The sequence below is a fragment of the Amphiura filiformis genome, chromosome 15 (assembly GCF_039555335.1).
Source record: "Amphiura filiformis chromosome 15, Afil_fr2py, whole genome shotgun sequence".
Lineage (NCBI taxonomy): Eukaryota > Metazoa > Echinodermata > Ophiuroidea > Amphilepidida > Amphiuridae > Amphiura > Amphiura filiformis.
The window spans coordinates 3,422,804-3,439,127 of record NC_092642.1 but is presented as its reverse complement, the minus strand read 5'-3'; the positions used below and the strand labels follow the sequence as shown (position 1 = coordinate 3,439,127).

The 16,324-nt window shown below is 37.2% G+C and overlaps 1 protein-coding gene across 1 annotated transcript in view; it reads left to right on the top strand.

Annotated features, from left to right (window-relative positions):
• The first annotated feature begins 1,481 nt into the window (after positions 1-1,481).
• LOC140171153 (putative ammonium transporter 3) overlaps positions 1,482-16,324 on the top strand; it is an 81,157-nt gene continuing 66,314 nt past the window's right edge. The window contains exon 1 of the mRNA XM_072194342.1: positions 1,482-1,779. Coding sequence (XP_072050443.1) covers positions 1,484-1,779 — 296 coding nt within the window. The 5' untranslated portion in view covers positions 1,482-1,483. The remainder of the gene's footprint in view (positions 1,780-16,324) is intronic.

Genomic DNA, 16,324 nt, shown 5'->3' with positions numbered 1-16,324 from the left:
CCCGATAAATAGATAAATAACTTTTGGAATGTTGTTACCAAGTGGTATTATATTTGTGGGATGCTTTGTGTTTTTCCGCATTGAATGCATAATCGTCCCTTCATGTCAGAGGGCGCGAGATTGACCAACCAAATCCCGGCAAAAACAACCAATGCAACCAATGAAGTGATCTACCGAATGACGTCATGCCAATCGACAGAATGGAGCACTTTCACTTATTGTCAGATTTTAATGGTCAGTTTAAAAGTATAACGTTAGAATTAATATGCTTGCACTATTCTTTCTTTATTTATTTATTTATAACATTCGGCCGAAGCCAGGCTAATCCCAATAGTGCTCAGAGGCTACTAAATTTAAGGGACGCCATCCGGATATGACGGGACAGGGATATGGGAAGAGATTCGAGTTTCAAGAGGTTCAAGTGTTAATAATTGATCATTTAATATGTTTTCATACACTCTTATAACATGTAGAAAGTGAGAGTCAATCAGAACAAACGTTAAGAGTGCCAGAAGTGTAAAATTGTTTATAATTACACGGGCTTGCAATATTTTTCATTGCGGGTTGATGTATTTATATTTGGTTGATAAGATATTTAGTGACAATCTTGTTATAAAAATAGCAAGATTCACAGGATTTTTTTTCGTGCTTAAAATAGGTTAATGCGTATTACTTGTTGCTCGGGATTTTGTACAAAATGATGCACGTTTACTGATGTTAATGCGTCTAATACATTCCCCTGCGGGGCTCGAAAATTAGACGCATAAAAATCTCAGTACACGTGCATTATTTTGTACAATTTCACTCTCAACAAGGAAGACGCATTTATTAACCTACAAACCTTGCTACAAACATTCTGGATCCATTGCATGATGGGTAGGCTTCTAATGTCGACTAAATATAGATACTTACATCGCCAACGTTCCGTTTTTACCAAGGCAAGGCCATTGTTTAAATGCATTTATGCATAACAACGTCGCGATTATTTTTGAGCTGAAATATTAAAGCGTGGGAGTGAGGGTGGTTTGAATATCATATCGACATTATAAACATCATTATCACGATGCCGAGATTTAACATAGAAGACCTTCTTGAGTTAACCGATTCTGATAATATTATTGTCACGAATGCTTCCTACATCATCACAAGATGGGACGACGCGACATGGATTCTTACAAGTGCTTTTATCGTGTTTACGATGCAATCTGGTTTTGGACTGCTTGAATCTGGAAGCGTATCTCAAAAAAATGAAGTTAACATTATGGTTAAGAACGCTATTGATGTGCTCTTTGGTGCAATATCATACTGGATGTATGGTTATGGGCTAAGCTTTGGTGAAGATGAAGGTTCGAATTCTTTATTTGGTATAGGACATTTTTTCGTTGACTCCGCATCTAGTGGAGATGATTTGGGCCGCTTATTCTCCCACTTTTTCTTCCATACGTCATTCGCTACAACAGCAACAACAATTGTTAGCGGTGCAATGGCAGAAAGGACAAAGTTGGAATCTTATGTCGTGTTTTCATTTGTAAACACCATAGTGTACTGTATCCCAGCACATTGGATGTGGTCACCAGTGGGATGGCTCCATCAGCTTGGTGCAACTGATGTTGCAGGTGCGTCAACGGTTCATTTAGTTGGAGGAACGACTGGACTAGTTGCTACATTGATGTTGGGGCCAAGATCGACACGATTCACAGATGAAACGGGAGAAAAGCATGTGGAGATACGTAAAATGAGTTCACCAACAAACGCAATATTTGGCATGTTTATGTTATGGTAAGTGTTAACGTTGAATTAAGCATATGGTAATTTCGAATTTGGCAATTTGCAATTTTAGCCTGGCAGAAATCTTTTCCCATCCGTATCAAGCGAGTCCCCGCATAAACTGAAACAAACCATAAAGCTGAATAAAATTAGTATTAAGTGTGCAATTCATATATACTGCGCCAAAAAGTACCCTTACACTTGGAAGAAAAATCCTAAGTTAAAAACTAAACCATATTGGGTAAATTTATTTGTTTAATAGATGCACTATCTCATCCGGCACATTATGACACCCCATTGAATCCAATGTGACTTCAAGAAGCAAAGTTACAAGTATTTGATTAGACGGAAGTCCAGTTTTAAAAGTGACAAACTGACCAATTCAAAACTCTACGGACTAGACATCTGGTTTGAGAGTGGTGAATGGCTAATTTATGCGTGCCTGAAACAAAAGAACTGACAAATAAAATGAAAGTTATGAAAAGTACAGACGTAAAAACTGAAATAAAACTGCTTTAAATAAAGCTTCATTGAAGAAGCTGTGTTGTCTTATTGTTGCGCTTGTTGGCATCTTTTTCGCCTTGTATAGACCAGTTTGTCACTTTTAAAACTGGACCTTGTCTATTCAATTACTGCTTGAGGTCACATTAGATTCAATATGGTGTCATAATGTGCAAGATTAGATAGTGCATCCAATATGGTTCAGTTTTGGAATTGTGATTATTTTTCCAAGTGTAAGGATACTTTTTTGGCGCAGTATAGAATGATATAGGTCTATCTGTTAGATAATACGAGCATGTTTTATAGACACGCATTTATCTTATTCATGAACAGATGAACATGCTATATAAAAATATCACCTGGAGCATAGAAATGTCATACTGTAAATGGGATTGATTGGATGAAAGTATATTAAATGTGACCTTTTCATTTTCTGTTTGCAATTACCACCAATACCAGCTTTCACTATATAAAGAACACATTAACAAATAAACTGACCCTCATCTTTTAGGGTTCCCCCATCATGGGAATGGCAGTTTTGAATCACCGGCTAGCAGCTAAATTTAGCGTCTCCGTGCAACACACGGTTTCAAGCACCATTTTGCTTTGAAATTGACCACACAATCAACATGACTCACAATCATATGAGACTAGGGATGGTTGGTGTGCATTTAGTAAGCTCAACAACATCACGAGAAGCAAGATGGCAACTTGTGTGAAACGAAAGGTTTGCAACCAATGTGTACTACCAGCCATGACCTACCGAGCTGAAACATGGTTACTATTAAAGAGGAAGGAGTAAAAACTGAACGCTGCACAGCATAGCATGGAAAGATGCATGCTGGGCTTCACCAAAAAGGAATAGCAAAACAGTGGCATGGATCAGGAGCCAAACAGAGGTTATAGACATAATCCACAGAATAAAGATGAAAAAATGGCATTGGGTTAGCCATCTTGCAAGATCAACATATAAGGAGCTCTGTTGCAAAAGCCCTTACATCCACCTCTGGCTGAAATTGAGTTATTGGCAGAGAAGTAATTCATTGGTAGAGCACCAGCGCAGTCACCTTCGGAGCCTTATTTCACCCTTATACAGATGAGCACTCCATTATAATGCCTCTTTGAAGGTGTCTTGGGAAGTATTTCTTGAACTGCATATCTCCTTGTCTTGGGTAGGTATCAATGGATTCTTTGAGGTCTCTGGACTTAGGACCAGACTCTGATGGGTTAAACCGGTTTTAAGTGCGCACAACCGTCACGCTTCCCTCGGAGATAGATTTAATTAAACCATCATCAGAGATTGGGCACTCCATCCTACTTTCAGGCTAGGAACAGCTGGTATGAGTGGCGTAAACCAGCGTGCTAAGTCAATGCCTCTAAATTACCCAGCAGACCCTTGAGTCAGCTGAGCAGAGCTTGCACTGCTGGAACTGGGATGTGCAATGTCATTACGGACAATGACTGGTCACAGAAACCTAGTCTTACTATCAGTTGGAGGGGTAGTGTTGGTAAAAATACATATTTTGGTGGTTGTTTGACCTTCATACCACCTTCCCTTCCGGAGATATCGTATATTTCCCGTTTGGAAAATCTTAGAGAATTTCCTGAAATCTGAACTTAAAATGAATATCAAATTTTTGGAAAATAATTATTTGATGTATAATAGTAGCCTTGAATGTTCTTTAAGGGGGTGCTACACCCCTGCCCAATTGTTTGCCTATTTTTGCATTTTCCTCAAAAATTATAGCGCATTGGGGACAAGTAAGATATGTATATTATAGGGGCATGGACTACAACTACTGCACTGGAAATTGTATCTCAGCACAGACAACAGTTACAGTTAAAAATGAGGGAAACCAATATTTGATCAATAAATCAATAACTACTTGCTTTGAGTTGCTGAATTTTCAGTATAGTAGTTGTAGTCCTTGCCCCTATATTATATACATTTCTTACTTGTCACCAATGTGATATATTTTTTTGAGAAAAATGCAAAAATAGGCAAACAATTGGCCAGGGATGTAGTACCCCCTTAACTATTAAAACCAAAAGGAACTGTTTTGGAGTCACCGCGTTGTCAAAAATTCATTGTAATTAACAAAAGTTGTAGCTTCGGAAATGCTCAAAAATGGCATTTTGCCGGATTTAATTAAACATTCATAATTAAAAAAGTAAATGAGATATTTCAATTTTTCTTTTTGATTTTGAAAGCATTAGTAAAGTTAGATAAAGTAGTGCAAACAAATGGGCTCAAAATTTGATTTCAAAGGTGGTTTTTAGAAAAGGGGTAAATTTATATTACATTGTTGCAAAAGCCCCCATCCACAAAAGGCGTAGACTATGCCATAGCCTAATTTTATTAAAAATATGTATGAATCCATTTCGTTGAACTCAAAATTATACTGGTGTTTATTAAAATTAAAGTATTCAATAGTAAAATGGTCATAAAGAGTTAAAAAATATCAGATGATTAGTGACAATAAAAGTAATTTAATGCAACATTATCTTGCATAATTATAATGGCTCACTTTAATACTGAACAATTCAGATTTTGGAATCTACCAGTTTATTGATAGCGAACCCCGAAAATCCGTCTATGGACTTTGAATTTTAAGCAGAACTTTACCCCTGGACTTTGCTCTCTAAAACACACTGTCAATCATACTTGTTTATCAGTCCATTAACCACAAGTACTAAGCATGCAGCTGCATGCTATAGTACAAGACGCGCTTGATGTTTGATGAGAGATTAACTTTCGCGTCAACACAAAAGCGCCGCAAATACCACAGATACTATGTGTACGGTGTAGTTAATTGTAATGACGCGGGCCCGGCAGATTTAAACCATAGCGAGATATGGGCGACCAATCACAAGGCAGATCCATAAAGATGCATTACATCATAGCCAATTTTAGTTAGGCCAGAAATTGGCCTAACTCTCCATAGAGTCCCGCAAGGCAAAGTCAGTAGTCCACTTGGGAAGCTAACAAACAGAGGGAGTGCGGTGACTGAAAAGATCAGATACAGATGTGAAAATCTATCAGTTGCACACAAATGACAAATCAATATAAATCAGAGTTTTATGCTTAAATGTAATAGCCAGAGTATGCAAAATGGGCAAGTGGACTACGGAGAAGTCTACAAAGGCGCGACATAAAATGAAGAGTAAAATAAAAAGGAAGGCTTGAGAATTGTACCAAACCTATTCTTTTAGTTTCTATTCTTCAACACTTTATCCAAACCCAAATTGAATCAAATCGAACAAGCACAATTAAAAAAGCTGTTTTTCTCAAAAAGTCAAACAGTGGATGTAAACGTGGATGCAAGGGGTTTTGCAACAAAGCTCTTACATACATACATATACATATACAATTTATACCGCGCATATTATCTAATTAAAGGTCAAAGCGCCTTTACAAAATACATAAGGAAATAATTACAAATTACATTTACATAAAAAGATGTGTTTTTAAAAGTTTCTTGAAAACAATGAGGGAAACAGCTTCTCTGATGGAGAGAGGAAGCATGTTCCATAGCCGGGGTCCAATAACTGAAAAAGCCCTGTCACCTGTTGAACGATGGGTTTTGGGAATGTGGAGCCTAGTATGATCAACGGATGAACGGAGGTAATGATGTGAAATGCTTTGACTGTTATATAAAGTAATATCAGAGGAGAGGTATGTTGGTAGTGAGCCATTTAAAGATTGATACATATACACAAGTAACTTAAAATTAACACGTTGGCGGACAGGTAGCCAATGAAGCCTCGCCAGGTAGGGAGATATGTGATCACGTCTCTTAACGCCGCAAATCAGGCGCACAGCCTTATTTTGAATACGCTGAAGTTTATCAAATTGCGCATTGGTGATGCCGGCAAGCAATGAATTTCCGTAGTCAAGGCGAGATAGAACAAGAGCCCTGATAATATGATGGCAAGTGTCCTCATCTAAATATTTCCTGATTCGGCCAATGTTTCTTAGCTCGTAGTTAAGAGTGCGGCACAATCCCCCCCCCTGGCTGGTCATTGACCCATCCGAATCCATGATAACACCCAGATTGCGGACGGAATTTGTAGGTTTAATCTCAGCAGTACCAACATTAAGGGTGAGATCAGGATGAGATCTTAAATTGTGAGGTGATCCAATGATCAGAAACTCAGTTTTCTCCATGTTTAATTTCAATTTGTTTGATGTCATCCAATTTTGAATATCTGTTATACACCTCTCAATACAAGTGAGTGAACTAAGACATTCTGCTCGGTTCCTGGGATCATACGATATATAGATTTGAGTGTCATCGGCATAGATATGGTACAATAAATTGTGACTGCGTAATATATTACCAAGGGGAAGAATGTATGTTGTAAATATCAGAGGCCCCATTATGGAACCCTGAGGCACTCCGCAGTCCAAAGGGATGTCACTAGAGCATTGGCCATCAATAGAGACCCGACTGTATCTATTTAACATGTATGACCGGAACCAAGCAAGAGGTGGACCTGTAACTCCAAGAGCTGTTTCTAATCTGTGAAAAAGAGTGTTGTGGTCGATCGTATCAAATGCTGCTGTGAGATCCAGCATAACTAAGAGCACCATTTTGTTGTCATCAAGCTCACGCAGGACATCACCATGAACTTTCAGCAGTGCTGTCTCGGTGCTATGCCCTTTGCGATAGGCAGACTGCATAGACTCATTCAGTCCATGGCAACTCAAATAGTCTTTAAACTTGGATGCCACAACACTCTCGATCACTTTGGCAATAAATGGTATATTGGAAACAGGCCTATAGTTCTTAAATATGTTTTGGTCCAGAGTAGGCTTCTTTAATATAGGAGTAACCATTGCACTTTTAAGTAAATCAGGAAATTACCAGATTCAAGAGACATATTTACAATGCGGGTTATTGTAGGCACAACAACAGGCAGATTTTGTTTCAGTAGCCATGTTGGTAGCTGATCAAGAGCACAAGTTTTATTTGTGAGGCGTTTAATCACCGTTTCGATCTCATCCATAGAAATAGGCTCAAAAACGTGTAATCTGTGAGTTGTTGTGTCTAAAAAGCTACTATCTAACTCAGTGGGAGCACCAACTTCCTCCAACTCATCCTGGATTTTGTCAATTTTTTCCTTGAAGAAAAATGCAAACTTGTTACACAATGCTTCGGTAGAATCATGAACAGGGAGGGGTTTGGTTGATCCATTGAGAAGATTGCTAATGGTACGAAAAAGATCTTTGGCATTCGCGTCCACCACCTTGGTCTTGAAGAAAGATGTTTTAGCTTGAGCAATCATGGTGTTAACAATATGCAGCTGGTTACGGTAGTTAGCATGATCATCCTCGTGCATTGATTTTCTCCATTTCCTTTCAAGCTGTCTTCGCAGACGCCTTTCACTAAAAATGTCTTCATTAAACCAAGGTGGTGTACCACGAGTGAATCTACTTTTAGTTTTAAATGGAGCATGTTGATCAAGAGTCACTGCACACGATTTAGAGAAATAACAAACCAAGTCATTAACATGATCAACAGAATCAGGAATATCATTTAAAGCTTTGTCAAGATCTTGTCTAAAAGCCTCATCATCAAGTGTACGGAAATCTCTTCGAGTACTGGTCACCTTTTTGGGAGATGGTTTTTTATATCTCAGGGTACATTTAACAAAATGATGTTTAGATAGAAGAGATTCTTTAACACTATAGTTTACAACAATATTATCATCAGCCCTTGATATTAGGAGATCAAGAGTATTACCTGACTCGTGGGTAGGACAAGATATATGTTGCTGTAACCCAGCAGTAGACAGAGAATTTTGGAAATTTCGAACTTCAGACTTAGTAGGAATATTAACATGAATGTTAAAATCACCCAAAATCAACAACTTGTTTGGCATAGTGGTGACATCATTAATAAAGTTGTCAAATTCATTGATGAAATCAGATGTACGATATTTGTTTACAACTGAAGGAGGTGGTCTATAAATACATATAAACCGAAGTCCAGACTGTAAGTCTGTTACACAACAATGTTCAAACAATTTAGTATCCCACTCAGTTACTGTAATCGTAAGATTGAGAGTCGATTTGTACAAAATGCCTATTCCTCCACCCCTTGTCTTACTTCCTCTTGAAAAGTTCAGAAATGAGTATCCCATTGGTTTAAGTTCTTGAATTATAGCGTATTCTTCACTGAAAAGCCAGGTTTCTACCAGAAAGAGAATGTCAACATCCCCTTCCAGGACATAGTCACAAATATAGTTAGTCATGTTTCCTACGGAGGTTGCATTCCATACTCGAACATCAAGAAAGCTACCAGATGGTTGCACATCCCGTAAATTTGATTTGTCAACAGATCTAGGTTTGGAAGTTTTTTCTCGTCTAGCAGAAAGCAAAACTGGAATTTGTTGCTCATGTTCTATATTTGGAGCATTATCCAAGGATTCATCATTGTTCAGGGGCACCGTGTATGGTCTGGATACCGGGCGTGTATGTTTGCGCACCCCTCCCCGAACACCCCTATGAGTAGAAGAGGGTCGGCTGTTAATACCTAAATTAACAATGTGGGACCAGGCATTTGGAGCCAATGCGGTAGTTTTGTACGAGTTTCCAATTTCAAAAAGTTGATCACGTGTGTAAGTACGATTTATGTGGTCTTTAGGTGAGACTATTTGATGATCATGGTTAACTGGCCCTGGGTTTGTGTCTACATCACCAGCTCTCAGGATTTGGTCATGAAACGTGGCAGATGAGTTTGAGTAGTAGCTGATTCTAGTTTTGAGATAGGCACATTGTTTTACCATACGTATGACAGGCAGTTTAATGCAGTAGGCCTTGTCTATGGTACAACATGCAGGCAAGTTATCATGCTGGTTGATCACATATAGGCCCAAAAGGATTATAACAAGTAATGCTTGCTTGAGAACCATTATGAGGAGTTCAGTGATTAGGCTGCAATACAGTAAAAGTCTGAAATCCACTCAAGAAGATCAGATCAATATGAAATCTATTATAAAGTGAGTTTGCTGAAAGATCACTTTACAAGTAGCTACAAGTGATTTAAACTGATCAATGTAATTGCTCTCCTTGACCACTCATGCAAGGGCCTAGGATACTAGTCAAGTCAATGAACAAATGGTTGTTTAGTCTGCAGAATTTGGCTACATAAAGAGTCATTTCCAGGTATCAGAAATCGGCGTCAAATTGCAGAAAATATATCAAACGAACCAAAATAACAATCCAACTAGGTTGTTACTTAGCTTTCAGATGTACTCCAGTCACAATATGAGTTCAGTTCACAGAGTAGATGAGCATAAAATCAAAGAAATAATCAGAGCTTAGATGGCAGCCTGCATCCTGGCGCACACCATATCATATCATATAATAGATGGATAAAGAATGTCACAGAATGGAGGCCTTGGCTGGGCTCACAAGACCAATGCAGACAGGAAGTCAGATGGAGGGATGAGATATCAAGTTTCATAGGGATCAGGTGGATGACAAAAGCAAATGACAGGAATCTTTGGTGCCAACTTGGAGATGCTTTCGCCCTGCAGTGGGCTGAACACGGCTAAATATGATCAATCATGAATGATTCCCCCGAGTATACGGTATACGATATGTTTGCACTTTTTAGCACTGAAATGGCTTTAGACGTGTGAGGTTACAATTATGTTATTCTGTCTCAGAAACAGCGCTTCGATTCAATGTTTCACGCCTCTAAGATGGCTTAAGGGTAGACGAGGTATTGTTGGTCGAAGCAACCTAAAAATCGATTTTTATTATCTAGATCAATATATTATTGGAAATTAACACCTTGATGTTTTGCAAAAGTTCAATCTACAAATCGTATACTTTGCAAACTTGCTTAATTTATTGTTGTTAATTAGTTATGTACGTTTTACAAAAGTGTTGTTGTTTCAGCCCTCTTCACAACGTAACTCAAGAACCACAACACCTATAAAAGTATATCTGTGATATTTTAATTCTTCTACACGCTCGCTATGAATTGAGCAATGCAGTTTTTGCCAAAGCTCACTACCATTCGTAAGATGCTGTGAACTACCAAATCACAACAGTTTAAAATAATAAATAACCTTAATGTGTGATCCGAATATTGATAACTAAAAGCGTCTTTTTCCAAGGTTAAATACGTCAAGTTAAGAGTACCAATACATGATTTACCGACAAGTGACTCATGTCGAAATGCAATCATGCATTATGAAACGAAAACACGTTACCGCGACTAGCAATGGGATTCGAACCAGAGATCCATTACTTCGATGTTTATGGATCCAGGTGTTTACCGCTAGGCCACGGAGGCAGTTGGACGGAGAACTGCAATTATATAACACATAAATCTCATAATACAAAACTTTCTTTTTGTCATTGATTGAAATTGAGTCTGTCAATCAGTACACTTCAATCCCCTGGCCCTCTATAATTACGCAGAAATGATCCAGTCCCCTTGTTTACTTTGTGTGCTCAGCTGTATGCAATAAAGGACCAAAACTATAATATTATTTCCATCTCGTTGCTACCAGAGTTGTACTCACTCGCATGTTTATTTTATTTAAAAAAAAACATTCTGCGTGTTTACACTGCATGAGCACTCTGTATTTTTACTCGGTATTATACCTGGTAACCCACAATCCAATTCAGGCAACAACCACGACGTTTCTACAGGTGTTTAAAATAAGGGTTGTGGTGTGTACCGGAAGTACTGAAAGTTATTTCCTGACCCCCAAGCTGCTTTTAAGGTCACGATGTGAGACATAAAATGTTCTTGTTTTAACGTTTTATGTTACATATTTCCCCGATGAAATAAACAAACAAAAAAAGTATACCGGAAAGAACCCGAAGAACTTTTTTTTTGTAAGTGTATTCATAATGCAGTCACTATATTAAATGGCTATAATGATATATCTTTTCGGCTCATGTGGTACCTATATCCGTAACATTGGATAAGTAATTATCAATTGTAATTGTTAAAGTTATTATAGCGTATTTAAGAGAGATGTGCCATTTGCATAAAAACAATCATCTAGATTATCTGTTTGTCTGAAAATGAAATCCATGGGATGCAACACACAAATCTTCTATATAGCTGGGCAAATTGAAATGAATTACAATATAGCTTTAACAAGCAAGAACATAGATGTGAGCATTATTGGAAAAGCCGAAATCGATCATTGGACGGGCGACTGTCTAGTTTTATTGAATATATTAACACGTTTTAACACTTATAGCAACGTCAAGAAGAAAAGATTAGGCTTTTCTGCGATTTAATTATTGCGGGATTTGTTTGTTTCTTGTCTGACTTTTCGAGTTGGTTATTTCAATACCAAAACCAAAAAAAAATGCATTATTTCTTCAGATGAGCTGCCGTATTTTGCTAGCTAAATGATGGGTGGGAACCGTCGTAATGTAAACTTCACAGACACACCCCCGTATGCTCAACAAGGGGGCAATACTAATGGGTATGTGAATACCCGCATTTACAATCATATTAGAGGCCTTTCAGTAATAAATTAGTAAAAACAATTTGGTCAATATTGCTGAAAATTATGAAAAAAGGGGTCATTGACTAAATCAGTGGGAAGACAATTTACAAACAAATGCAACTTTACTTTTAAATTTTAAATTTGCTATACAAATTTGTTAAAATAAAATAATTAACCAGCATATATGGTTCGTATGCCTCTAAGATACCGGACCCAAAAAGCAGTATTATCGTGTTACGAGGCAAGCTGCATCTAGTTTGCTAACTCTTCCACCTCTTGTTCATGGTAATGACATTGAGTCTTTTAAATTTTCGTTTGGCTATATGTATGGCGTTAAGTTGTGGAACAATATTGACCCGCCTTGTTTTTTTATACTTTTTCCACCATCAAAGACCAGCTTAACATCAGTATATGATAGGGCGTTATTAAAGAACCCATTTAAGCATTTAAGAAATAAACTGACCAAAATCTAATGTGGATTCAATCTACTCAGAATATAGAGCCGATTTGAACTACCAGTCTGACTGAGTGTCTACGTGCAAGTACGGAGCACCTATGTTTTTCTAAAATTGATTTTCGCACGTTTCCCCTAGATGAGTAACTGTTATATTGCTTAAAATGGTTTCATTTCCAGACGTGTGATGGAATAAAATTATATGATAGTCTCTTAAAAATAACGCGTCAATTCTATATTTCACGCCTTTACATTGACCTGAGAGGTGTGAACAGAATATCGATAACTAAAAGACAAAGATGTCTTTATTCAAGGTCACGTACGTCAAGTTCAGTTGTTTGACTTCGGTGTGCGTTTAACTTCAGGTCTGTCTCTCTTAATGTAAAAGAGTAAACAAACTCACTCTGTAAATGAAGTAGAGTAAAAAGAGTACAAAAGTGAAAATCACTTCTAAAAGAGTGAAAACCACTCCTAAAATAATGGGAACCACTCTTTCAAGGTATGATATAAGGGACATGATTACTCGACAAAGAGTAATGTCCACTCTTGAAAGAGTGGTTTCTACTTTTTAGAAGTGGTTTTCTAAATGATAAGTATTATGTAAAAACCCTGAATATAATTATCCACTTTTGCTTCTGAAAGTAAGTCAATTGGAAAATAATCTTTGTCAGCCCATGGGAATTGCAACGCTTCATTTCAATCATAAGCTTCTGCATCTACCTGTGCGTAATTGATGATAAGAACAGGATAATTGGGGTAGCCTTGTATTTAAAAAAATGAACATGACAAGACGGGCGTGGAAGGATAAAAACATTATATTTCTTTCGCAACTCATGCTGGCCAAGGATCCCGATTATATATATACAAGTGCATGCAACTGATTATGTATTATTGAAAGCATGAATGTTAAAAATGATTTAAAATTGTTGACCTTGAGATTGAATTGTTTCTAGTGTCATCTAATATTATTACATAATGTTGGCTTTGTTTCATCCATTTTACAAGTTTCGTCTAGATCCCTTCATTGTAGTCTAAGGAAGATTGTTCAACCCACTCAAATGGTTTATTTAAAACCTTCAAACAAATTATGGGTCAAGGTAGACGGGTTTTTTTTATTTGAAATTGCAAAAACCACCAATTTTTTCATTGAATTTGCAAAAATTGTCACACTTAAAGAAGATAGATATATAGATAGATATATAGATATATAGATAGATTTATTATTATCTTTTCACTCATTACATGATACAAGAATAATACATAAGAATAATACATTATAAAGATATAAAGAATAACACATATATATAATAAACTATGGAAATGCATAATACAACGATGAGTGAAGGAATTACAGTTGAGGCCCAGAGGCATGTAGCTCTGTAACCCCTTGATATAGGTATATGGCATTTATTTGACATGGCAGCAGGTTGGTAGACAACAAAAACTGCCGAGTCCAACCAATCAGCTGTCATGTCCATCAATGACATATTAGTTAACATTTAAGGAAAAACAAAGAAAAAATGGTAAATTAATGAAATTAGTGACCAAAATATTGATGAGGTACACATGATAGAAAGACTGTATGCATTGGTAAAAAAAAGCAATTAAGAATAGCTTTGCATAAGATGTTGTTTATACTTTTTACGGAATTGCTTCACTGATGACGAGTACTTGATATCAGAATCAACAGTCAGCTACCTGGACAACCAATTCTTTAGAAATGCTTAGTCGCGCTAAAAGTCGATCGATACATGTTAAAATCATCACAATTCAGAGATACACCTTTTTGCTATGAAATTAATTTTCTCGGTCAAATATAAAGCAATATTTTTTTTTTCTTCAGTAATGTCAGTTAAAAACTTGGTGCTTGGATATACATTTTTTTTTTTCCTGGTGTTAAAATTAAGCATCAAATTGTATCTTTTAGTGTGATTTTTTTGATTTTTATTGGCCTTGAGTTCGCCTGCGAGCTTTTTATGGAATTCATTTTTAGCGTCTCAAACTAATATAGTTTGCTAAAGAAAGATATGTCCCACCTCTGTAAGGCACATCGTGTGGGTCTATATATTATAGTTTTGTCAGAATTTCCGTTTTTATTTTACCCTTTTTCCCTTCATGATCCGAAAATGTCAAACTCAGTAGTTTTATCTCATGTATCTCGAGAGCAACCAGCAGAAATAGTCGATATTTCCTTTGTTGTTTATCCAGGTCAATTTTCCATTGAAAGCCAAGATTGCCCGACCAGCGATTTGGTAGCCCAAATCCCCAATTGGCTGTTCTGGTAAATGAGGTGAATTTAAAAATTTGCTCCCGTGATAGCCTGAATTTCAATTTATATGGATTCCATGATTATAAAAACCATTTTGTCTGTCTGTTTGTTTGTTTACCTAGGTTAGTCCGTATTAAGAGACGCACGCTTGAGCCCCATGGGAAAATCCACGGTCCAAACCTAGAAAAAATAGCGTGTTATTATATGGGATTTTAATCTTCTGTCCCTCCTGGTGAATTTTGTATGACCCCACCGCCCCCCGCCCCATCGCGGGTTGGCATTTTCATTACACCCTTCAGACTTGTGTTCGGGTTTGTTTTTAATTTGACATGTAGGCCTATAACCATTATTTGTCATAATTTAGCGCTATACCTATATAAATGTATAGCTATATAGTCGTGCTATATAAATATTATTATGTACCAGTATGTAATATCATGTACATGTAGGCCTATGGGGTGGGGTGGGTACAGAGGTGTGTGAGGTGGGTAGTGGGGGTGTATGTAGGGAAACTTTGGGGTGGTACTCAACACACTTTAACCATGCCTTTCAATGCAAGGCTCATTGTTGCCACAATTTTGTTTTCCTTTAGGTTATTTAATAGGTTTTATAAACTTCCATGTTTAACCTGGTATTGTTTTGGCTGGTTCATTAGGGCCTATGACTTTCGGTGGGTTTCCAAAAGCAGTCATAGGGCCTGCACTTTGGCTCGTTTTTTGCAGGTTTACATGGTCCAATAATCACAAGATGACTGACATGTGGTAACAAAGGAAGCAGTCACTGCAATTTGATTATGTCCCATATGATTGGCCATTCAAGACACCCCTGTGAATATACTATAGCGGCCTTTTCAAAATATAATACCTGTTTGCTTGACTGTATTGACAATACCCGGGAACAATACACACATATGCATTGGACAAACTTTTTACAATAAGCATGATAAGTGATGATGTGACCTCCAGATTTATACATCGTTCGTCTCGCACACTGACAACATTTGATTGAATGGACTGTAGGCTACTGCGCCGTGATTACGGTGAAGGACACCGGTTCAAATCCTTTGTTTGGAGCCAATCGATAAAAGCATGCAGGGCTTCTATACCCATGTACAGTTTATCCCTACATAACCTATGTCTTGAATACGCTGGCAAAGTTATGTAATAATCGGATTAATACTATATAGCAGTAGGTAAAAACAAGTTTTGAATAATCCGCGCTATAAAGTCCCATTCATTGATCCCAGCGAAAGTGAAAAAAAAAATCAAATTGTTACGTTTATAAATTTTTTTGATGAAAAACAAATGGCAAAAAAACAACAACAGGAAAACGACAGTATTGACGAAGTTGAAGCCCCATTCAAATATATGTAGCTAACTTATATACTGTCAGTACCGGTATATAAATTACAGACTCATGTAAATGCATTATTTTTTGTCTTAGACACACGGTTTTCGGCTGAACCACTGCACTAGCAAGCTATGTTAGCACATCTATGACAATGACGAAAGGTACAAAATCAGCCATAGGCCTTTAGATAGCAGAAGACACAAAAGTGGTGTTTTATGACCTTTGACATTCTTTTGTGGCGAGTGACATGGTCTTTCAATTCACGCCGAGTGTCCTTGACAGGTTTGACTATGCTTCAGTGGTCATGAAAGAATTCAAAAGATAACCTCTGCCCCAATAATCCCAAGCAATTGTCTGAAACTGCTCCTAGGATCATAAGAACTCAGTCCTCAAATGATAGTCATAATAATGTCCAAAATATAAAAATTACTGACTATCATTGAAGACTGAGTTCCGCAGTCTAGTATCCAAAATCTGAATTTTGATGATTT